This window comes from Rutidosis leptorrhynchoides, chromosome 8 (genome assembly GCF_046630445.1).
Source record: "Rutidosis leptorrhynchoides isolate AG116_Rl617_1_P2 chromosome 8, CSIRO_AGI_Rlap_v1, whole genome shotgun sequence".
Taxonomy (NCBI): Eukaryota; Viridiplantae; Streptophyta; class Magnoliopsida; order Asterales; family Asteraceae; genus Rutidosis; species Rutidosis leptorrhynchoides.
Genome location: NC_092340.1, coordinates 80,706,969 through 80,733,483, shown reverse-complemented (window position 1 = coordinate 80,733,483; position 26,515 = coordinate 80,706,969). Strand labels below are relative to the sequence as shown.

Here is a 26,515-nt window from a genome sequence, read left to right as displayed (position 1 = left end):
ATGGTTTCTGCTGCTTCATTCGGCTTTTTCAACATTCAGAATATTAATTTGTAGACCGAGTGTTTTTTAGAATTTCAGAATGAAAGATCATAATTCTAAGAGATAAATGTTATATGGATACATATAACTGTTGATGTAGATATGCTGTGAGTTTTCAAAGTACTGATAGCTAATTCCCGATAATTGATATTACAACTCTCGTTATAAGATGCGGATAAGTATATGATAGGGTTTTAATGAACAAATATAACGATTCTTCGGAGAGACTTAAGTCAATGAGTAGTGAAGTTACTGGTAAGTTTAATGCTAATGTGGTGGAATATAAACGGTTCCCTAGTAACGATGATGAAGGGGGTAATCTTTATAATAGGGTTTATTCGAATGAAAAACTTGAAGTTGATTTGCTGGAGCTGTCACAAAATTGGCTAATTTGAAAAGAAATTGCGTTGTTATTTTCGGAAATAACAATGCCAAAGAAGCTAGCACAGATACGTGTTAAACATTTAAACAGGTTTCGAGAATTTTTTCAGGTGCATAACCATATGCGTAAATCTTTTCTTCCATAGATGAAGTGCGGTTGATTCATCCTTTCGATTGAGGTGTTTTCAAGAATCATGAAAAGTTTGGAGGCAGCTTGTAATCGTCGAGATACAAATGAGGTTTAAGATGAAATCAAGTGGCAAACTTGAAGAATTATTTAGTTTCATATGTTATAATCAATATTTTAATTCATTTTTTTTTTAATTGTCCAATGTTGATAGTCCACAGTTAGCAGTGTACAAATAATAATTCATATATAGGTTACTATATAATATTCGAATTAATTAATACATATCGTGACCTGTGTACATGTCTCAGACTCGATCACAACTCAAATTATATATATTATTGTAGAATCAACCTCAACCCTGTATAGAGAACTCGATCATTACTGCATATAAAGTGTCTATGGTTATTTCAAATAATATATATAAATGCGTCGATATGATATGTCAAAACCTTGTATACGTGTCCCGATATTTAAAGTGCGTAAAAATAAATAACAGAAATTAAATGACGATAAATAAAATTGCGAGAATGTAAATTGCGATAATATAAAATGTAATCAGTTAGCTAGGAACAATTAGCTAGGAACAGTTAGCGTGGATTCTTAACAAAATTTCTCATATTTAATTTGTTTGTTTCTAACAAATTTTATTTTGTCAGATGTTTTCTTCATTATGCCCCTTGTTGGATTCTGATAAATCAAAATCTAAATATGAAATTGAATGAAAATGGTTATTCTGTGATGAATGAATTCGTATATCGGTAGATGTAAGTAGGATAATAAATGACTGTTGAATCAGATTCGCAGAATATACAGTGTAACTTATTAATGCGAATCTTAAATATTCCTCGGGTATTACCTACCCGTTAAAATATTTTCATCATTAACAGTTTGTACTAAAGAATTTTTAATTACAATCTTTATGAAAATATACTTATATATATATCTTCTTCAGATGCAATCATGGATTTAATGAGTTAATATGATATTAAACTCATTTGATTTACGTTAGAACAAGAATATATAATCTCTAAAACATTAGAGATTACATATTCGCTATGTTGAACAAAGATACATGATGCAGAACGTCATGTAGAACGATGATTATGCTCGGGGTACCGATTGTGATGTTGAGGCGTGTGTTGTTGGGGTTTGTGTTGTTGCTGGTGGTACAGTTGATGTCGTTGATGTTGCTGAAGCTGGTACATTTTGCACCATATTCTCCAAGGCTACAACTCGGGCGCGAAACTCATTGACTTTATTACTCCGGGATGATTGTCGGTATGAACAAGCGAATGAATAAGGTTTTGAATCTGACTTGTGATATGGTCGTGGCAAGATACTCTGGAAATGAGAGAGAAAATGGTGTTACGAACAGGTTCGCCGGTAAGTGCTTCAGGTTCATTGCCAAGAGTGCAGGTTGGTGAATGGAAAGGATTGCCTTCTTCTCGTCTCCATTGATTTAGTCGACTACGAAACCATCATATGAATTGGGGATGGCTGATTGGTTGATTCATTCCAGTGACACCGCTTTCGGAGCTCGAGTGAAACTCTATGTTGGAATAGCTGTCGGAATAACTATCGGCATAGTTATCGGAATCTAAGGGACTCGAACTGGTTGAGGGATTCATCTCGTACGATCAGATGAAGGATTTTCGATAAGAAATAGATTATAGGATGTAGATTAGTACCCTGCAATACATAATTTACATATGCATATATAATACTAAAATCCCATAAGTTACGGAGGAATCTACGGAAGCTTTCAGGCAAAGGTAACAATAACAGATACGCTAAGATATGAATTTATCTATACACTGTCTATGCAATAGAGGCAGTAAGACGTGTCTAGACTTTAAGGATGATATGCAAATAATTTTTGACACTAATGATAAGCAAAACTTTTGACATGCAGATACGGTCGAAGTCCAGACTCACTAATGCATCCTAACGACTTATCAGTTATACACATTAATGCAGACCTGGTTCACTAAGACCACCGCTCTGATACCAACTGTAGAGACCCGTCCTAATCCATCCGGACGAAGTCCATATCGATTATAAACGATTCACAACAGTTGATTACATCGCGAGGTATTTGGCCTCTATATGATACATTTTACAAACATTGCATTCAATTTTAAAAGACAATCTTTCTTTACAACGAAAATTGACGACATGCATACCATTTCAGAATATATCCAACTATAATTGACTTAATAATAATCTTGATGAACTCGACTACTCGAATGCAACGTCTTTTGAAATATGCCATGAATGACTCCAAGTAATGTTTCTAAAATGAGCAAATGCACAGCGGAAGATTTCTTTCGTACCTGAGAATAAACATGCTTTCAAGTGTCAACCAAAAGGTTGGTGAGTTCATTAGTTTATCATAAACATTCATTTCCATCATTTTAATAGACCACAAGATTTTCATTTCACATAAATATACGTCCCATGCATAGAGACAAAAATATCATTCATATGGATTGAACACCTGGTAACCGACATTAACAATATGCATATAAGAATATCCCCATCATTCCGGGATCCTCCTTCGGACATGATATAAATTTCGAAGTACTAAAGCATCCGGTACTTTGGATGGGGCTTGTTGGGCCCGATAGATCTATCTTTAGGATTTGCGTCAATTAGGGTATCTGTTCCCTAATTCTTAGATTACCAGACTATAAAGGGGCATATTCGGTTTAATAATCCAGCCATAGAATGTAATTTTAAGTACTTGTGTCTATTTCGTCAAACATTTATAAAGCAGCGCATGTATTCTCAGTCCCAAAAATATATATTGCAAAAACATTTAAAAAGGGAGCAAATGAAACTCACGCATATAAATATTGTAAAACAGTTAATAAAGCATTTGCATGTATTCTCAGCCCAAAAATGTAATGAGTAAAAAGGGAGCAAATGAAACTCACCATACTGTATTTCGTAGTAAAAATACATATAACATCATTGAACAAGTGTAAGGTTGGCCTCGGATTCACGAACCTCAAAGAAGTAATCCTTAAAAAAAAATGCCCAAGACCGGGTTCAAACCCGCGACGTCCCGCTAATCCGATAATATCCTTAACCATTGAGCTACTAGCTCGATCTTGGTTTAAATCCCATATCGAAATTTACTCATCTTCCTCACATAATTTCATCATTCGGTCATACAATTATAAATCATACAACCACCCTTTTTATCATTCATCATCGTTCTTCTTTATCATCACCTTGATCTAAATTTTCTATTTACTATCATTAAAATCGTGATCCTCATAATCATCATCAATCCATTGCAAATTTCATGTTGTGTATCACCATTTTATTTCCTAACATCACAGCCCAAATGATAAATAGCAACCCAATAAGAAATTTTAATGGATTTTGCCAAAAATAATCTAGTCACTTGATAGCCCAACAAATCCCTTCGGTCCAATAATTAAACGACCCAAAAAGGATAAAAAAAATATACAGTGACTCCTCTGAATCCTATTATGATCGATCATCAATCTCAATCTTTGTCCCACAAGCAATTCCTAGGTCCCATATTAGATTAAAGTTTCCCACAATCAACTTTTAAATTTGAACAAAAGATTGGAATGTGGGGTTCGGTTGCATGGATTTCGAATGGCAGACAAGGAAAAAGAAAAATCTTTACACATACACTTATCACCTTTCCACTTTATTATCATCAAATTGTGTATTAATTAAACACCTGATCATGCGCAAAATTTCCTTAAAGTAATACGATAGTGGACGTCCCTCTTGCATAAATTTGCGACACCTTTACTTTCTAATTAAGTGTAGGCCATTGCAAAAGTGATCTAATATTATCACCATGAATTTGTTCGGCCAAAACAATTACGTGGCCCAATCAATATTTGTATAGGTTAAAATAAAAGAAAGGAACCAACAAAAACAACTGGAAACAGTACATGGCGAAAAGTTATAGTGGCCCATGTCATGATATTTAGAATTCGAAAACAGAAAAGGGAACGGATCTGGCTCAATTTCAACGCATGAGATATATAAACAATTGGCAAGTGGTTTGTTTGGGAAAAAAAAATATAAGCAGGAGACTAAAAGAATCACGATAGAAAAGGAAGTGGAGCAGGTAGGGTTTTCGGTTTTTTTATTTTAATCATCTCACTAACATCATTACTATATCACCAACCAATTAATTGCACTCATCATCTTCTTTATTGATATTGTTACGGTAGTAGAAAACCCAAAGTAAGGATAGTAGCTATAGTAGTTGTTCTGTGGTGATGTTCACGAAGGAACAAGAAAATAAAAGTATGGCTATAGCGGTGGTTGTGGTTCATTCAAGTTAGAAAAGGAAGGTGGTTGTAATATCGTTTGAAACAGAAAAACATCATAGAAGTGGATTCACGTGTTCTTTAAACGGAAACGAAGTGCAACTGCAAATGAGAATGGTTGTTCATGCTCGATGGGTGTAAAATTGATTTGTGAAGATGGTTTGTAAATACGTAAATGGAAATAAAGGTGGTGTTAGGAGTAGGGTGAAGATGGTTTCAAGTAATGGTGGTGAATGGTTACAATGGCCATAGCACAACAGCGGGGTCGATGGTGGTTTTAAATGGTGATGGAAGGTGTTTGTTCTAGTTGAGTTTACAATCGTAGAAGAAACAGAAGAATAGATTTGTTACGGTGGTGGTTGGGGCTGAACAACAAACAGAAATCGTGCAGCTTCTTTATAAGCTGATGAATCGTTTAGAAACAGAAAGATATTGAGCGAAGTGGCAGCTCTCCAAGATTTGATATAACAAAACTGAAATAGCAACAAGTTGTAGTAGCAGGAATGAAGAAAAACAGGAAAATAACAACCAAGGTGGGTTAATGGTTAATCAAGATTCAGGTACGTACATACATATAATTATATATACATGTATATATATACTCTGTATTATACAAGGAGATGTACTCGTTGGTTCTTCGGGTTGGTGATCTTTTAGTCTTGGTGATTAAACATGGTGATGGTTTTGTGGTGGTGTTCGAGTGGTTTTACAGAAGGGAGAAAAATGAATCATAATAAGGAAGTGTTTGAGTTATGCTGTAACAGAATTGATTGTTTGTTGTATAGATTGGATGCATTCGACAAGAAGAATCAATCCGGACAGAAGTATATAGATAATATATAAAAGTTGAATGAGACTCCTAACTGAATTTGTCTCTGCAATACGATTTGATATCAATGATTGTATTGTAGTGTGATCATGGACAATGTCATTGTTTTGTAATCCAATTCAATTCAAGAGGTTATATTCGATCGTACAAGAAAATAAATATAAAAATAAAAGACGATGTCACTCGCTAACAGAATTTCGATTCTTTCAAGTGATTGAATCCATGATTGGTACGAATTGGGGACAGAAAAATCAACTAGTCTACAGGCTGAAAACGATTTACAATTGAATACCAATTTCCTGTATTTATATATATATAATATATAATAAACCGTATTTATGTATATATATAATAGTATAAGTATTGGTATAATATAACTGTGTTTTGTATACATATATGTGTTTATATATAACTGAATTTGTATAGCTGTATAACAAATATATCTATATCTGTATATTAAATATATGAAGAAAACATAATTATGTTAATTATACATGCATTAGTTTTTAATATTAATTTTATTAATAATAATAGTGAAACTAATAATAATAATAATGATAATATTTCTATTTATATTAATAGTAATAATTAATAATTAATAACAATAATAATAGTAATAATTATTAATAAAGATAATGTTAATAATGATTATGTTGACAATAAATAATAAATAATAATAATGATAATAATAACTATACAATTTATAACAATAATATTATTAATAATTAATAATAATAATAATAATAATACTAATTATAATGATACTAATATTATTAATGATAATAATAATATTAGTATTACTATTGCTACAACAAATTATATTTCGAATTATTATTTATGTATGTACATACACACATATCTATTTACAATTAATTGTTCGTGAATCATCGGGAATGGTCGAAGGTCAATTGAATATATGAAAACAGTTCAAAAGTTTTGAGATCCAACCTAACAGACTTTTCTTATCGTGTCGAAAATATATATAGATTAAGTTTAAATTTAGTCGGAAATTCCCGGGTCGTCACACCGATCAAGTTTGCTAAATTTTAGCCCGTCATCACTGATTCTTGTGAATTTCCTACCTCTAATCGGTTCCTCAATTAAACTATTCCTAACAATGAATTCATTAAATCTTCTAGCTCTGGCTTCATGAAACACACAATTTAGTCTATCCGTATGATCTCGAACTTCATTAAAGTCTCCACATAACACCCAACCCGTGTCTATTCCCATCATAAGCTTATCAAGTTCATCCCACATTTTCTTTTTATCACCCTCACAATGAGGACCGTATATATTAACAATTATAGAATCATGCCCAAAACCCACCCAATTACCCCTAATAGCCAAGAAGAAATCCCCACCAACCACACAATTAACTTTGAACCTACTATTATCTCCCACCACTAACATGCCACCCGAGGTCCCAATAGCGTCTTTTTGAGCAAACCCTATATCACTATGACCCCACAGTTGATGAACCCAATATTCACTAAGACTCCTACACTTTGTTTCCTGAAATACTGCTACATCCGGCTTCTCACTAAAACATAAACCCCTAACCCAACTGAATTTACCCGCAACCCCTAAACCTCTAATATTTAACAAAAGGATCTTCATTATAAAACAAAGACGAGCGATAAAAAAGGATATGACTTACTGGGAAGTTGGCCAGTTAAGGCCAATACCCTCGCCAAATTCTTTAACTTCAACATCATTGATTGACCCTCCCACAGAAAAACCTATGTCAGAACTCTTAGTTGATATCCTGGATTTACTTCTTTTAGAACCCCCTTTCCTCTTACAATTCTTGCAATTGAATCGACCATCACACCTTTCATTCATTCGTGCAAGCCTTTTCAGTTTCATTATGCGAGATGATGCTTTCCAGTTACACACGGTGCCCCAGTAACAATCATTGGATATAGAAACGTCAACTGTCCCACCATTCTGATTAGATTGTGAAGTACCCTTAGCAGTCGATCTCCCATTCTGAGTAAAAAGTGAACTACTCTTCCCCTCATTCGATCTATGCTGAGCCCTAGTGTGTTTTTTAATACGCTTGTTTTTTGGCCCTCCCTTATTTTCAGGCCCAGATACGTTATTGGTATTTGGTGGGCCATTCAATGAACTAGCTTGGGCCTTGGGATTCCTCTTACCAGAGTTACTGTTTCCAATACCTTCTGGGCTATTTTTACTAGCAATTGGGCTTGCATCAGGAGTTGGCCCAACAAAATCATCCGGATTATCTTTCATTGGAGAAGCAGTCCCACGCGTGTAATCATAAAACTTTTTGGGACTAGGGTTTTTGTTCTCCACGTTTTGGGTTTCTCCCACTACCTCCTCGTTATCCTCAAATAAACCACCAATCACATAGCAACCTGACTCTTGGTCTTCATCTTCTAACATACCATTATTCGCCTGACAATTGGTGTTGTTTTCGAGATTAACTCCGGCCGGCTTGAATCTCGGAATGTGGACGGAATCTGGATAATCACTACCATCCGATTCATCAAACGATTCAATTGATTCATCCTCATTATCCTTATCTGTTGGACCCATGAACTCATCATCGGTAGGAAAATCATCGGAGTTAACAACATTGGTATCACATGTGTTCAAATCAACACTCTCTAAATCATCACCAGGGGTTCTCGACTTCCTTTTCTCTTCTGTAACACTGACAAAGTATGAACTCTTTTTGTGTTGTAGACTAATAAAATCCTTAACCTTTCCTGGATTCTCCAACTTAACATACACCCTGCCGTATTCTAAATTTGTGGCTTTTGTTATCTCACAGTTTTCTAACCTGTAAACCACTCCCCACCACTCCGCAATTGACATAAAGGTTTTTTCGTTCCAACATTGTGGTGGCACGCCCCTTATCTCAAGCCAAACCATGCGTCTTTCAGGCCAAAGACTAGGATCCCATCTACTAATTTTGTGAACCCAGTTTGAGAGTGGATGGTTTTTATGATTAATCACCTCACACACAGATTTTTCATCTTTAAAAATTAACATAACGCTCAAACCTCCAAGACATTTAACTTGAACATCAAACAAACCCTCCTCCATACAAATGGTTTCAAGGTTATTGAGAACCAAGGAATTAATGACATCACCTACAATTGCAAACTGGAGAACCTCATCATTGCCATCCTCATCTTTGACAAAAACAGATTTGAGTTCTTTATCATCAAGTGACGTTTGGATGGATTCCTTACAGCCTTTTTTAGAATTTAATCTTGACCTAAGATCTTCTTTGTTTTGGTTTAAAGTGTAGCGCAGATCATTATCCTTCCTTCCTAGCACCTCATTAAATTTTCTTTCATCACGATAACCATGGTTGAAGACCCTTTCACCATCCTTATTAGTGTTTTCAAATCTGGATCTAACATTAATACTGGGTCCATCAACTTTAGGTTTCCTGTTGGTAGCCTTAAATACCTTAATAGGTTTCCCATCAAATCTGATCCCTTCAAGATGACGTAACATTGAGTCTGAATCTGTTACACCGGCAAAGCGAACGAAAGCATATTTCTCACCTCCCTTTAACCTATTACCCGCGACATAGACGTCCCTTACTGCTCCATATGGCTTGAAGGTCTTCCACAAATCAACCACTTGAAACTCTCCCGGATAGTTGAAAAACATGTAAGATGTTAGATCGCTTCTGCTTGACCATTTGAATCGATGCTGAAAGTCGTCGCCGTTGTATCCCCTCTGTGCCCTAGCCGAACACGCCTTCTCTCTCTCTATTTTCTCTCTCACACATTCTCTCTCTGTCTAGCATTATATTTTAGTTCTGACTATTAAACTATATTAAAAGGCTTTCAACCTTGTGTTAAATGTTTATTATCATATGAATTCCGATTCAGATTAATAAAAGTCTCACATCAATACTTTGTCAAATCTTGTCAAGTATCTCTAGCCCCTAAACTTTAAATCTTGATATAACAATCAATCCTTCGCCAGGCTCCAGTGGGCTACCGGGGACCGCTGGATGGGTTGACAAAGTCAACACAGGGCTAACATGTCCCTGCCGATACACATGTTTTTTTGAAACAACAATCAATCCTTCAAGTAAGTCATTCTTAGTTACAAAAAAGGTCTGGTCGTACACATAGTCAAATTGGTTATACAACACTTTTATGAAGATTTAAAACTTCAAACGTCTATTACAATTGCTAAATCTTTTTTATTATAAGTTGAGTTTTCTAATGTGTAGAAGTGGTACACAATAATGTATATTCATTGAAGTCAAATTATTCTTTTCTATTTGAATTTATATGGAATACTCATTAATCTATTTATATATTCATACTAATTTTAAATTCAAACATTTTTTTAAATACAAGATCACTAAATACATTTTAATTTTTAGCGCGTGGGTGCAAGGGTAATGCCCCGTCAAACGTTAGTGATTTTAATACTGCCGTTCTATATATATATATATATATATATATATATATATATATATATATATATATATATATATATATATATATATATATATATATATATAGCAGGATCAATGGAGAAGTAACTAATCGGGGGGAAGTGGGGGGAAGCAAAATTTTATTCTTTTTTCGTTTTTGTTGGAATTTTTTTTTTCAGGCATCAAGATCACACGAAAATATGAACATTTAAAAAAGACACTTCGTAATGAATGTTACTCTTATTTAGGCAGGAAAACGATCGACAAAAATAACATTCAAGATAATATTGATCGTGAAGAATGTTAACGTTTTTTTTTCTTCATGTTTTGTAAAGTAAAATTTAGCCCCATTTTGAGTTTAGAGTTTGGGGTTTATGGTTTAGGTTTTAGTCCCTAAACCCTAAACTCTAAACCGTTCGTGTTAAAAACTCAATCTAAATCCTAAATCTATACCCCAAACCCTAAATTTCTAAACCCTAATATCTAAACCCTATAAACCCTAAAATCTAAACCCTAATGTCTGAAACATCAACATACACTCGAAAAACACGACAATTGTTATATATTACTTCTTCGAGCGTTTTACCGCCAAAATAAAAACATTTATCACAAAGTATCTTTATTAAATGTTTATATTTTCATCCAATCTATAATGTTCGTGAACAAAGTTTTTTCAAAAAACGAAAAAAAAAATTGCTTCCCCCCGATTGGTTACTTCCCCCTTGATCCAACCACTATATATATATATATATATATATATATATATATATATATATATATATATATATATATATATATATATATATATATATATATATATATATGCAGGATCAATGGGAAGTAACCAATCGGGGGGAGCGGAGGGAAGCAAATTTTTTTTTTTTTTTTTTTGAATTTGTTTTTCAGGTATCAATATCACACGAAAATATGAATATTTAAAAAATACACTTCGTGATGAATGTTATTATTTAGTCGGGAAAACGATCGACAAAAATAACATTCAATATAATATTGATCGTGAAGAATGTTAACGTTTTTTTTTCTTCATGTTTTGTAAAGTAAAATTTAGCCCCATTTTGAGTTTAGAGTTTGGGGTTTATGGTTTAGGTTTTAGTCCCTAAACCCTAAACTCTAAACCGTTCGTGTTAAAAACTCAATCTAAATCCTAAATCTATACCCCAAACCCTAAATTTCTAAACCCTAATATCTAAACCCTATAAACCCTAAAATCTAAACCCTAATGTCTGAAACATCAACATACACTCGAAAAACACGACAATTGTTATATATTACTTCTTCGAGCGTTTTACCGCCAAAATAAAAACATTTATCACAAAGTGTCTTTATTAAATGTTTATATTTTCATCCAATCTATAATGTTCGTGAACAAAGTTTTTTCAAAAAACGAAAAAAAAAAATTGCTTCCCCCCGATTGGTTACTTCCCCCTTGATCCAACCACTATATATATATATATATATATATATATATATATATATATATATATATATATATATATATATATATATATATATATATATATATGCAGGATCAATGGGAAGTAACCAATCGGGGGGAGCGGAGGGAAGCAAAATTTTTTTTTTTTTTTTTGAATTTGTTTTTCAGGTATCAAGATCACACGAAAATATGAATATTTAAAAAATACACTTCGTGATGAATGTTATTATTTAGTTGGGAAAACGATCGACAAAAATAACATTCAATATAATATTGATCGTGAAGAATGTTAACATTTTTTTTCCATGTTTTGTGAAGTAAAATTTAGCCCGATTTAGAGTTTAGGGTTTAGTGTTTTGGGTTAAGTCCCTAAACCCTAAACTCTAAACCGTTCGTGTTAAAAACTTAATCTAAATCCTAAATCTAAACCCTAAACCCTAAATTTCTAAACCCTAATATCTAAACCCTATAAACCCTAATATCTAAATCCTAATGTCTGAAACCTCAACATACGCTCGAAAAACACGATAATTGTTATATATTACTTCTTCGAGCGTTTTACCGCCAAAATAAAAACATTTATCACAAAGTGTCTTTATTAAATGTTCGTATTTTCATCCAATCTATAATGTTCGTGAACAACGTTTTTTCAAAAAATGAAGAAAAAAAAAATTTGCTTCCCCCCGATTGGTTACTTCCCCCCGATTGGTTACTTCCCCCTTGATCCAACCACTATATATATATATATATATATATATATATATATATATATATATATATATATATATATATATATATATATATATATATATATATATATAGAGTTTAGGGTTTATAGGGTTTAGAAATTTAGGGTTTAGGGTTTAGATTTAGGATTTAGATTAAGTTTTTAACACGAACGGTTTAGAGTTTAGGGTTTAGAGTTTTGGGTTTAGGGACTTAACCCAAAACACTAAACCCTAAACTCTAAATCGGGCTAAATTTTACTTCACAAAACATGGAAAAAAAATGTTAACATTCTTCACGATCAATATTATCTTGAATGTTATTTTTGTCGATCGTTTTCGCGACTAAATAATAACATTCATCACGAAGTGTATTTTTTAAATATTCATATTTTCGTGTGATCTTGATACCTGAAAAACAAATTCAAAAAAAATAAAAAATTTGCTTCCCTCCGCTCCCCCCGATTGGTTATTTCCCATTGATCCTGCCTATATATATATATATATATATATATATATATATATATATATATATATATATATATATATATATATATATATATATATATATATATATATATATATATATTCTTTTGCATGGCTTATAAGCTAGTGTAACCCTTTGTAATCTCGTTGTTTGGCTTTTTCTAGCTTCTTGCTAGGTAACCTTATTTGAATAAATATATTAATTTATATTAATTATACAAAATAAAAATATTAATCATACAAAAGATTATGTATATAATAAAATATTTCAAAAGCAATTAACTTATATTAATTATACAAAATAGTCACACATATTTAAGGGTGGATTTGTTTACCTTTAAATTGAATGATTTAGTGCTGAATATTTAATCATTCAACATTCAGTGTTGAACCACTTAGTATGTGATAATCTCTTTAAATTATATTAACAACACATACTAAACAACTACTCCATATAATGTAGTTATTATTCATATCAAAGGTTAATAAGATAATTTTACATCATTTATATTATTCGTTCAAAATAATTATCAAACAGATTATTGTTTTTCAAAAGCAACCCCATTCAAAAGCAACCTCAATTGAATCATTGTGATTATGAACCATTCAGCGCTTAATCATTCAGTTTTATTAAACACTTCCTAACTTTTAATAAGTATCTGCTATGTAGTACAAGTTGGGGTGTCTATCAGTATGGTTTCCGTTACTCGGTCTTGAAACTTTGAAGTCAAAATCGAAATCGTAACCGGATTCAAATTTTAATACCCGAACTGAACTCAATCGAATTCAAATTTTGTTTATTTATGGTTAAAATAATTAATACAAAAAAGATGATCTAACCAAAATAAACATTACTTCAATTTTGTTTCGGTTTAACCGAATTTTGAAAAATAAATCGAAATCGAATTGAAAACTAAATTAAATACGTATATTGAAAGAGAGAAAAAACAACCAAACTTCGATTTGACTGTTTCAAGTTTCATTCGGTGCAATCTACAGTTTCTATTAAAATTTTATAATGACGATTTCATTATTAGCCTAATTCTTTTGTTAAAAAATAAATCAAAAAATAAAAGAAAAAAATCTAAGCAAGATTGGTGATGTTATTAATCTAAATAATTTTGAATTAACATTAAATCTTATTAATTAATTATTATTATTATTAAATCTTATTAATAATTATTTTAATTATTAAAATTAAATAATTTTGAATTAATTTAATTAATTATTTTGAATTGATTACGAGAAGGTATAAAAGCTAGGTAAAAGAAACCAGTTCTAAATTTATATTTTAATTTACACTTTTAAAATAAAATAACAACCAATATTATCTCTTATGATCGAATGTGAATTGTTTAATATGCATTTTAGGTGTTTGATGAAATGTTCAGCTGACGAGTTTCTTAATCGGACTCTGTGATTTTACGAGTTATTAAACTAAATAACTTTAACATTTACGTTCAATTAATACTTAAAACATAAAATTAAATTGTTTTGTTCAAACAAACCCGTAACTTCACGGGTCATTTCAATCGTAAATATGAGATATTGAATCCCTTTTTACTTTATTCCAACAAACGTGTCAAGATCAGAAAATTTATCCACAGAAAACCTCCATAAACCTGTATACTCCTAGGATAAGGTACATAACTCATTCATACACAACTATATCAATTTCGTCTTCAACAAATCTTATCTTTCACTGAAGGCAAATATTCTTCACTTCTCATCGAGTAAGAACACCAAACCCTAACTCTATCTATACATATATATCTATAATTCCAATTGTAACACACTATATTTTATTTGCAGAGTGATGGCTACAGCTGTCAGTTTTAATTTAATTGGAGCATTTAAAGGACTCTCATTTGGTTCAAGTTCATCTGCTTCATTCTTCAAAGGAGATTTTGGATCTGTTCCAACAGCTCGCAAGGTTTCAATTACGTTGCCGGTGAGAACACCGTTCACGATTCAAAATGCGCACAAAAAAGGAGCTGGAAGTACTAAAAACGGTCGTGATTCAAAAGGTCAGAGGCTCGGTGTGAAGATTTATGGTGATCAAGTTGCGAAACCTGGCGCTATCATCATTAGGCAGCGTGGAACTAAGGTAGTTACTCTGTAATTGTGTGAAGTTGAATTAGTCTTTAAATGTACAATTAAGCCCTAAAGCATATGTATATGTGTACAGACATGCAATTATCTGGATTTTATAACATATAGATAGTAGATAGCAGATATATGCAATATATATGTGGTTGGGTTACTACCTAGGCCTGAATAGTCTTAGAATTTATGATATAGTTACTTTGTTAATTGTTATTGTTATAATATAATGTATATGAAATACGAATATATGATAAGAAATAAGAATATGATTAGCAATATAGAATTTCATTAGAATAAGTGAGATTGGATGTGTAAAATCAAATTTAAAGCTAATTAAGCCCTGTTCGGTACTCTTTATTTCATTATTTGAGCTTGATAGTGGTTTTTTAGATCAAAGGTTGTGTAAAACAAACTAGTTATGCGCCAACATAAACCTATAATAGTTGGTTGAGGTTTGTGGCTTAATCTACTTGATCGTTGTATGTATTTTAAGCATTGAACGGATGGTTATTTTGAGCACCGTAAATGGTTGTTTAGTTCTGGGCCTTCTGACTTGTTCCCTGTATGGAGACTTAGTAATGGTTAAATTGGAGAACTATATACACCATTTTGCAGTTGGTAACAAATTTTTAAGTCATTAGTTGCATGATCTGCGGGAGACAATTTTGCAGTTGGTAACGAGACTTTGAGGCCATTAGTTACATGTTCTACTGGGGACAACCTTTGCTTTAAATTGAAATTTATTAAAGCTGATGTATATAGAGGTTGATTAATGTAATGGACAGTGGACTCACCATTTTTTTATGTTCTGTCCATTTCTAGTTCTAGTATCTTATATGATGATCCTAAGAGGGAGTATGCCTAAAATTGTGAGCACTTGGAATTTAGTAACTAAAACTGTTGTTAAGGCCCAATGGTCAAACATCTAGATTAGTCTGTTTCATTTGGCATAACTAATTAGAACCGTTTGAGAGCTCCTTCTGGAGTCTACGGGTCTTGGCCTTGCAATCTACTGAGAGGCCTTTACTAGGCCTCTTCATTGATTCATTTGTGATTCAAGTTAGCAGAAATTAGTGGATAGCTTCTTTACTAAGTATACCTTGTGCCCTACAATATAGAGTATTGCTAAGTTAGCTTTTTTCTTATAATGATATGGATTAGGCCTTTGTATGTACGTAGTTTTTAAGCTATTGTAACTCCAGCTTGCTCTGATAGTCCATACTATCAGCTGCTCGATATTAGAATTAGAAACATAACATGACCAGAAGTTAATCTTGTAAGACGCTTCTACACATACCATTTTCCTACTCATTAATAGCTTTTGCCCTTTACATTTTCAGGTCCATCCAGGAAAGAATGTCGGGATTGGCAAAGATCACACCATTTTCTCTTTAATTGATGGATTAGTGAAGTTTGAGAAGTTCGGGCCTGATAGGAAGAAGGTGAAATTTAATTTCTGAAATCATACATTTAATTGTTTCAGCCACTTTCATTTGATACAGTTTGCTTATGCTTTCAAAACCACAGGTAAGTGTTTACCCACGTGAAGTGCAGCCTGAAAACCCAAACAGTTACAGAAACAGAAAGAGAGAGTCGTTCAGGTTACAACGAGAACGTCGAAAAGCAAGAAAGGAACTTAGAGAAGCGGGATTTGCTGAACCCCTGTTGGTACTGGCTTCAGCTACTGCCACTGAAATCGGTGTTGAAAACCCCGATTGCTGATTGTAATACATGGATAGTGTTGAACGTTGGCTTCTTCCGCATATGTTTCATGAAAGAGCCACTTAGCATTTTTCGCTAGTATTACTTCTTTTTGTATGTTTAATATGGAGTACTACGTATTATTTTGTGAAATTGCCTGTAAGTACTAAAGTTGTTTAACCTCGAACCAATGCCGGCATATCAAGTATCTTATTACGGTAATAAATGTTGTGGTAGTTTTATAATGTTATGCGATACCATCAGGAGTCTAATAAACGTTGTGGTAGTATTAAGAACTAAGAGAACGGGCAGAAGACGGCCAGCCTTGATTACATTCCCCATCGATCATAATCACCATAAAGATGTTAGTATAGAGAATCATCATCATTATTTAAAGCAAAAGCATCCAAGTACTTAGCACTTGCAGTACCAACAAATAGGACACTGATGTCAAATAAACAAATGATGTCGCAAAGTGGTAAACTGGGTGTAACGAAAGTAGATGTCACCCGAAAATGATATTTCGTACCTAGTGAACACCTAAACATGGAATTTTCATCATGCTCTATAAATAAATAAACATAGCCAAGATACTATAAACCATTGAAGGTTGTCAACTAGAGTGATCACACAACAAGTGCAGAGAGACGGGCAAAGGAGGGGTTCAAAAGGGTTGAACCCTTAAAGGTAAGAAGCCGAAACAAACAAACGTCATAATGATTGTATTTAGTTTCTAGACTAGAATAGATAATAGGGAATAGATAATAGGGAAGGTTTAAAATTGCGAATAATGAAAGTGCCAACAGAATCAATCCCAAAAAAGAATATACAATCCTGGAGGTAAACAAATGCAACCAGTCATCAGAACATAACACATCAACTCGTCTAACATGAAACATAAACAACTACCAGTAGAAGTAACACAGCCCAGATTAATTCCATAAGGCTAAGAAGTTAAGAAAGATGCAGAAAGGTAAAACGTAAGACGTAACCAAAAACACAGAAAATGTAAAAGCTAGTATATGATTTAACATGAAGGTATCAAATACCAAATGTCATTCTACTTGAACAAAACACCGAAAAGGTTTACTACAATACATCAGTTCTCTTTTTTAAACCATTTCGCACTCAACTAATTCCCTCCATGCAGTCCTTGCCATTGTTATGCCCTGAAAACAAAATCACTTGTTAGCCAAAATGGTAATACAAGTTCATCAAGTAATCTTCTCTATCAGCAAACAAATTACAAATGTATAGTTCTGAACCAATCCAGTTTAACGAGCACGCGAATAATTAACAGAGGAGGGTCTCAAGTCATAATATATACTAGTGTCAGTTTGGAAGACAACTATTGATAGATTCGAAGTTTATAATAAGAATTAACAGACAACATTACAACTTATATGCACATGGCCACTCATACAACACACATTCATTCTTGCAAATCAAACACTTTATGATAACTACATTAACAAATGCCAATACAAATAAACATAAATTTCAGTACAATTGCAAATTATGAACAAACTAACTTCCTTGCGGTTGAATTTGACAGATTATAATACAGAGATCATGTTCATTGATCAATACTTACACAATGTCCACATTTCATACCCATTAGCTTGAGAAACTAACCTATTTTCTTCTATAACATACACCACACCTAGGCCAATTGTGTTACTAGTACCATTTCATTACAACACGTTTACAATCTCAACTACTAATGAAAGATACAAGCCCAAATTAACCTAATTAACATGATGATCAAGTGCACATGCATAGACTAAATCAACACTTTAACAAATATTAAATTAAAATAGATCAGATCTAACCTCTAAACAGATCCAACAATAATGTTGTTGATAGGAATGAAGATGAGCTTAACAAAAAACCCTACGAATCCCATCACCACGAATCCAATAGCCGTACGGACAGCTACCTTGGAGAATTCTGCGTGCATAAAATTTAAATCAACAATAACTTCAAATTGAAACATGAGATCGAGATCCATAGTTAGAACGAGCGAAATTGAAATTAAAATTAAAAATGGTGTAATTAATACCTTTACGATCAGGTTTGTGGCATCTCTTGACTAGACGATAACTATCTTTTGAGAACTCTCTCAATGGCTCAAAAACTGAATCTAAAGCATCCATTTGAAAAAGTAAATTGAGATCTAGAAAGAAAGAGAATTAGGGGTTTTGAATTGAGATGCGGAGAAAACTATAATCCGATTATTATACGCGTTGAACACAAGAGCAAGTCGTTCACCTTACTATTGTAGAAATTACATATTTGACCCATAATTGTAAAATGTACTATTTTGGTCCTTTATCTAATTATTTATCACATCTGTTAGGCAAAGTGGCAAACCAACTTGAATAACAAAACGAAAAGCGGATGGCAATGGATACCCGATCCAGTAGATATTCACCCGATTCACTCCATTATTCGTGGATATGAATGATCTAAATGGATATAGATACTGATATGGATGATCCAAAATGGATATGGATATGGATATGGATATTGATGAAAAGTTTCATCCATGGATGACCCGCTTTCACCCGAAATAACTAAATATATAAATTTATCACTCGAATTTATATCATTTATGTAGTGATATTTCATTAGTTATACTCGTCTTTCTTTATATTTTCCCTAAAAATATAAATATTTTCTTATATTTTGTTTTGTTTAAATCATTAAATGTATTTATCGTACTTTGGTGGTTTAAATGTGATTCCATGTAACTAAAACGTAAGCAACTTACATGTAATCGATATCTTTACATGTTTAATAGGCTATTTGTTGACCATTTGTTATATAGATTAGTAAAAATGTGACTTTCGATCGCATAAACTATTAAGAAATATTACTTTTGATCGTATACAGTGAATCATCACTTATAATTGCTAAAAATAAAATAAATTTAAATTGATATGGATAATTATCCATTAACCCGCTTCACCCGACGGATATGGATATGGATGGATGAAATTATTATAAATGGATATGAATATGGATTGAAAAAAATAAATAGATATGAATATGAATACGGCTTCACCCGATCCATTGACATCCTTGCTATGACGCCTATATATATATATATATATATATATATAGTGACACAAAATAGAAAGTAGATTCATAATTGACCTTTAACAAATTGTGAAAAGTCAAACAATACAAGAATGGTTGGGCTGGTTTTACATACACCTTATCCACCCAAAACTCTATCTATCCATTTTACAAGCAAAAAAAAAGACAAGTTATCACCTTACAATCATTATACAAAACAGTAAGCTTATAATAACAACTCGTTGTGGAGCCTTCACTTCGCGCCGGAGGCTCCGTTTTGAATGCGAGTTAAAAAAAAGTCTTAATCTATTTTGTAAAAAAAAAAAAAAAATTCGATATCTAACATTGAAGGGTTGTTCCTTTTGTGAAAGTTGCTTTTTTTAGCGTTTAGTTGATCTATTTTGTAAAAAAGAATGTTTTTCGACATCTTTTGGTAGCATCGAAGGGTTGTTCCTTTTATGAAATTTGCCTCTTTTATCGTTGAGGGAAAAAAAAGTAGTTGATTTATTTGTAAAATAGAATTTTTTTCGACATCTTTTGGTAACATTGAAGGGTTGGTTCTTTTACGAAAGTTGCTTTTTTATCGTTGGAGACAAAAAAAAAAGTGAAATAATGAAAATACCCCTGATTAATATTGATAAATAGTGCTACAAAGTTTTGTCTTTTAGATAGTATAGTAATAGTAATAGTAATGAACAGTATTCAAAGGCAACTAAGTATTAATTTATAGATTAATATTTTTCATATAATCTTACTATATCATATTCCTACCTAAAAATTATTAATATACTCATCTTATATCATGTACTAAAAAACAAGGATGACACTCACTGGTAGATTTTACTATTCTTTTTAAGAAATAAAAATATTTATATTTATAATTTTAGGAAACATAAATAATTATAATAATAAATATTTGGAAAATCCATTTAAATTCGTTGAAGTTTACTACAATTGCTATGGAAACCATGATGAATTTATGCAACGTATTAGTAAAGCGATGGCGTCAAACGACACAAACTCGGATATTTCTCATGCAGTTCTATTGTTAATGACGTTTTAACACATCATCAACATTTCTACACTTAAACAATTACCTATTATGGGGTTGGTGGATTTCGATCGTCTGATTTAATTAAACAAGTAAAATTTACAGTCAAATTTTTTAAATCGCACTCTCTCATATTGCTATACTTATTAAATTATTAGCTTTCAATGTTTTAGAAAATTAACTTAGTAATGTTCATATTAATAATGATTTCAGATAGTTATTGACCACTTGATACTCACACATTAATAGATTAAAAAAAAATTATTCATAAAATATTATATCATAAAAGAGAACCTTGATACTAAAGAACAAATTTGCATATTAGAAGACCATTTAGCAAATACCTTCACTGAAAAATCATTCGTTAATAAAGGAGACACATGTGTTATAATAAATTATATGACTCATATGTCTAATGCTATTGGAAAGTTAAACATCATAAAAAATTATTTTATTGAGATAATTTATATTCTATCATTATACTCAAGTTTTACAAAAATCCATAAACTCATACTCTATTCACTAATATTCAACTATTAACATACCAAAAGCAAATTTATATTTACAACACAACATAATTCATTTTTTCCTTACATGCTGCAACTACTTTACAAAAAACCAAAGAAATACTCATAATTAGACAAACAGTAATGGCATTATTGAAAACTCACGCCTATTATCATAGAATAATGACATTAAGTTGTCTATTATCAGTCTCCTCTCGAAGCTTGACAATCTCTGTGTCTTCGATGTAAACAAATAACTTACTATAAAAGAACTCTTCACGTTATAGGTTGATTGTAAAACTGTATTATTTAAGTGTTACGATATTTAGATTTTATCTTTCATACTACAAACTTAATATATTTGACTCATAAATCTTATGAATCTCTAGCCAATATAAATTTATATGTAGCTAATATAAATTTATGTCCCCAATTTAATTGCATACAATAAATACTATATTATGTTAACGATAAAATTATATTTAAAACCCGCAAAATTGCGTGTTATAACCTAGTAAGAATAATATGATTTATTTTTATTTTGTAAAGGATAGAATGATAGACTTATTGTTATTTTAAATAAATTTAATTTTAATTTTAGTTTAACATTGTTCTACATCAACTCAAAACATGAACCCTTCTTCATGTGTGACGACCCGAGAATTTCCGACTAAATTTTAACTTGATCTTTATATGAAATCGACACGATAAGCAAAGTCTGTAAAGTTAATTATTAAAATTTTGGAACTGTTTACATGAATTCAATTGAACCTCGTCAATTCCGACGATTCACGAACAAAATTGTGTGTGAATAAATAAGTAAATAAATTATATATATGCAAATATAAATATAAGTATATATATAATACTTTAAAAATTAATAAGTATATAATACTTTAAAATAATATATAGAATAATTAAGTTGTTTTTAAAATAAATATATATATGACTTCTATATACAATTAATATTACATATATATTATAAAATACATTAAATATATAAATATTAAATATTCTATACATTAGATAACTAGTAAATAGGATATAGTTAATAAAGTTATAATAACGATAATATTAAATGTAATCCCAAGTTAGAAATAAATGTTATAATAATATTAGTATTATTTTCAATATTAATATAAAAATTAGTAATATCAATATAACATACAAATATGAAACTTGATATATATATAAATTGTTATAGCATTATTACTAATAATAATAATATTATCATTAATAATATAAATAATTATTATAATTAATATAGTATTATTGAAATTATTATTTATATTTTTATTTGAAATATATATACATAATTTGTTATATTTAGTATTATAAATAATGGTATTCCTATTAAATTAAAACATTATTATCATTATTAAAAATTAGTAATCTTATTAATATAAATGTAATAATATCAATATCATTAATACATTAACACTTATTAATATTAGTTAATATTAAATGATATATAATTACAGATAGGTATATAAATACATATATATATATATAAAATACAGATTGATATATATATATATATATATATATATATATATATATATATATATATATATATATATATATATATACAAATATTAATATTAATTATAGATATATACCCATTATTGATATCACAGGTTGCTATCTCATTTTTTTCCTGTCGTTCTGTTTATCTGTGATTCTTTGTCGAACCAGACCAATCATCCCATGCTTAAATCATTCAATTCTTCCATCCTTATTATCAACTATCAACCAAAAGTATTTTCATTGAGGGATTTATCAGAAAAAAATAAAGAAACAGCTTATATATTTTTTTTTCTCTGTACGCACCTTCTTTTATCAAAAGCTCGATGTCGAATCGTTCTTCAAAATCCAAAAATGCAGAAAGATTAGGAATCTAGAGTTTAAACTATCTGCAAAATCTCTTGTTCTAATTCCTTAAATTGAATTCAAATTTCGAAGTCAAAGGTTTTTGAAATAAAAGTCAACCAAATCGTTCTTGAAGAAATTCAAGTTTGTTGTTGCGAATTGACTGAGATTAACGATACCAATAATTTTATGGAGTGGATTACAATCTATTTTATGTTATGAGTTTGATCTAAAACGTTATCAAAAATCAAAATCAATTTTTTTTAAAAGTATGCAGCGACGAGCAGCAACAAATGGGGTTTCTTTTTTTTTTAATTTTTTTTTAAAGTTATTGATCACAAGTGAGTGGGTATTTATTGGATATCAAGTTTTAAATTGATCAATGAACTGAATTTTGTGATGCCTGAATGCCCTCTGGTCGAACAAGTATGGGGAAGAAGAAATCATGATATAATACGTGTTATATATATTTTTTTGTGGGCTATTTCTGAATGAAACAGACTGGACGAATGGTTGAGAGGTTGTGTTGGGTCTCGAGAGGTAACGGGTTCGAGTCCCATTTTGTGCATTTTTGTAGGGTATACCCTTTTCTTCTCATTTCTATTATTATTATTATTATCATTATTATTATTATTATTATTATTATTATTATTATTATTATTATTGTTATGATTGTAGTATTATTATTATTATTGTTATCATTAATGTTATAAATATTATTATTATCACATGTATAAGTATTATAATTATTATCATTATAATTATTATTATAAGTATTATTGTTATTATTATGAATCTTATTATTAAGGTTAATACTATGATTATAATTAATTATTGTTATTATTAAGATAATTATTATTGTATTAACATTAGAATATGATTATATGTATAATTAATATTATCAATATTATTATTATTATCACTAAGTATTAACAATAAGTATTATTAGTATTATTATCACTATCGTAATGCAATTTATTATTATTATCATTAACATTAATATCATTATCATATTTATAGTTATTATTACAAAATATTGGTACTAAGTATTATTAAGTCTTAGGAAATAGAATCAAAACTAATGTTTTTATTGTAAAAATAATATAACTTTTATAATTATTATTAGTATCATTAATATGATTCTTAAAATTTTGTTATTAAACCTATCACATAACCTTATTATTAAAATTATTATCTTTATTAAAATTAACATTTTTATTCACATTTTTACTATTAATATTACTACTAATACTATCATTATTATCATTATCCTTAATCGGGTATTATTATAAATATTAATTTTTACAAACGAAAGATAATTATATAAAAATATATTAAATACAAAACCTAACTATATTAATATTGTTAAAAAAATATATAAATTAACATATATATGATATTAATACAAAAATTATATCACTAATAATAAAATATATGTGTTCGATTACGATTATACGTTTTAATATATACACAAATGATATAGGTTCGTGAATCCGAGGTCAACCTTACAATTGTTCAATGTCGTTATATGTTTTTTTACTACAAAATACAGTATAGTGAGTTTCATTTACTCCCTTTTTAAATGCTTTTGCAATATATATTTTTGGGACTGAGAATACATGCGCTTTTATAAATGTTTTACGAAATATACACAAGTACCTGAAACTACATTCTATGGTTGAATTGTTATACCGGATATCGCCCTTGTTGAACTTGGTAACCTAAGAATTGATGTTTATTATAATTGCCACCAATTGACGCGAATCCTAAAGATAGATCTATGGGCCATTGACAAGCCCCAGTCAAAGAATCTGAACTGCTTTAGTACTTCGATTTTATATATGGGGATATTCTAGATGCATTCTGTTAATGTCAGTTACCAGGTGTTCAATCCATATGAATGAATTTTAAACACTTGCGAGTGTATGATTATTGAGTAAATAAAATCTTGTGGTTTATTAAAATTATGGAAATGATTGATTACGATAAACTTATGAACTCACCAACCTTTTGGTTGACACTTGAAAGCATGTTTATTCTCAGGTATGAAAGAAATCTTCCGCTGTGCATTTGCTCATATTAGAGATATTACTTGGAGTCATTCATGACATATTTCAAAAGACGTTGCATTCGAGTCGTTGAGTTCATCAAGATTATTATTAAGTCAAGTATAGTTGGCTATATTATGAAATGGTATGCATTCCATCAACTTTCGATGTAATGAAAGATTGTCTTTTCAAAAACGAATGCAATGTTTGTAAAATGTATCATATAGAGGTCAAGTACCTCGCGATGTAATCAACTATTGTGAATTGTTTGTAATCGATATGGACTTTGTCCAGATGGATTAGGATGGGTCTCTACAGTTGGTATCAGAGCGGTGGTCTTAGCGAACCAGGTCTTGCATTAGTGTGTCTAACTGATAGTTGTTTAGATGCATTAGTGGGTCTGGACTTTGACCGTTTCTGCATGTCAAGAGTTTTGCTTATCATTTAGTGTCGAAAATTATTTGCTTATCATCCTTAAAGTCTAGACACGTCTTACTGCCTCTATTGCATAGACTGTGTATAGATAAATTCATATCTTAGCGTATCTATTACTGTAGACTTTGCCTGACAGCTTCCGTAGATTCCTCCGTAACTTATGAGATTTTAGTATTATATATGCATATGTAAATTATGTATTGCAGGGTACTAATCTACATCCTATAATCTATTTCTTATCGAAAATCCTTCATCTGATCGTACGAGGTGAATCCCTCAACTAGTTCGAGTCCCTCATATTCCGATAGTTATTCCGACAGCTATTCCGACATGGATATTCACCTAAGCTTCGAAAGCAGTGTAAACGAAATGGATCAACCAACTAGTCATCTTCAATTCATTTGATGGGTTCGTAGTCGACTGAATCAATGGAGACGCGAAGAAGGCGATCCTTTCCATCAACCGAATTCACCTCTTGGTGAAGAACCTGAAACACTTACCGGCGAACTAGTCCGAAATACCATTTTCACCCTCATTTCCCGAATATCTCGTCATGATTACATACTATCTCAGATTCTAAACCTTATTCATTCACTTGTTCTTATCGACAATCATCCCGGAGTAATCGAAGAAGTCAACGAACTTCGCGCTCGAGTGATCAATTTGGAAAACGTGGTGCAAAACCTACCAGCATCAGCAACAGCACCGGCAACACCAGTACCACCAACAACCCAAGTTTCAACATCACACGCCTCAACATCTCATTCCATACCTCGGGTATAATCATCGTTCTACGTATCGTTCTACATCAATTATATGGCGATTAAGTAATCTCTAATGTTTTAGTGATTATGTATTCTAGTTCTAACGATAAATCAAATGAGATTAATATCATATTAACTCATTAAA

General features: G+C 30.9%; 2 protein-coding genes across 2 annotated transcripts; one reads left to right on the top strand and one right to left on the bottom strand.

The window, feature by feature from the left end:
- The first annotated feature begins 14,396 nt into the window (after positions 1-14,396).
- Positions 14,397-16,861, top strand: LOC139861837 (large ribosomal subunit protein bL27c-like). Its single transcript, XM_071850359.1, has 4 exons — positions 14,397-14,542; positions 14,622-14,916; positions 16,256-16,357; positions 16,443-16,861. The coding sequence occupies exons 2-4, from the start codon at positions 14,626-14,628 to the stop codon at positions 16,635-16,637; spliced, it is 588 nt and encodes a 195-aa protein (XP_071706460.1). The 5' UTR covers positions 14,397-14,542; positions 14,622-14,625; the 3' UTR covers positions 16,638-16,861.
- Positions 16,862-17,623: 762 nt separating this feature from the next.
- On the bottom strand, positions 17,624-18,840 carry LOC139862690 (protein transport protein Sec61 subunit gamma-like). Its single transcript, XM_071851314.1, has 3 exons — positions 18,679-18,840; positions 18,449-18,566; positions 17,624-17,785 (listed from the first exon to the last, which is right to left on the bottom strand). The coding sequence occupies exons 1-2, from the start codon at positions 18,770-18,772 to the stop codon at positions 18,451-18,453; spliced, it is 210 nt and encodes a 69-aa protein (XP_071707415.1). The 5' UTR covers positions 18,773-18,840; the 3' UTR covers positions 17,624-17,785; positions 18,449-18,450.
- Positions 18,841-26,515: the final 7,675 nt, after the last annotated feature.

What these genes read in the sequence shown, in the direction of transcription:
- LOC139861837 (XM_071850359.1), top strand. Translation starts at nt 14,626, where the DNA reads ATGGCTACAGCTGTCAGTTTTAATTTAATTGGAGCATTTAAAGGACTC. An exon ending in TTAGGCAGCGTGGAACTAAG is followed by an intron (nt 14,917 to 16,255) that starts GTAGTTACTCTG and finishes TTACATTTTCAG; the next exon opens with GTCCATCCAGGAAAGAATGT. An exon ending in TCGGGCCTGATAGGAAGAAG is followed by an intron (nt 16,358 to 16,442) that starts GTGAAATTTAAT and finishes TCAAAACCACAG; the next exon opens with GTAAGTGTTTACCCACGTGA.
- LOC139862690 (XM_071851314.1), bottom strand. Translation starts at nt 18,772, where the DNA reads ATGGATGCTTTAGATTCAGTTTTTGAGCCATTGAGAGAGTTCTCAAAA. An exon ending in CCACAAACCTGATCGTAAAG is followed by an intron (nt 18,567 to 18,678) that starts GTATTAATTACA and finishes TTATGCACGCAG; the next exon opens with AATTCTCCAAGGTAGCTGTC.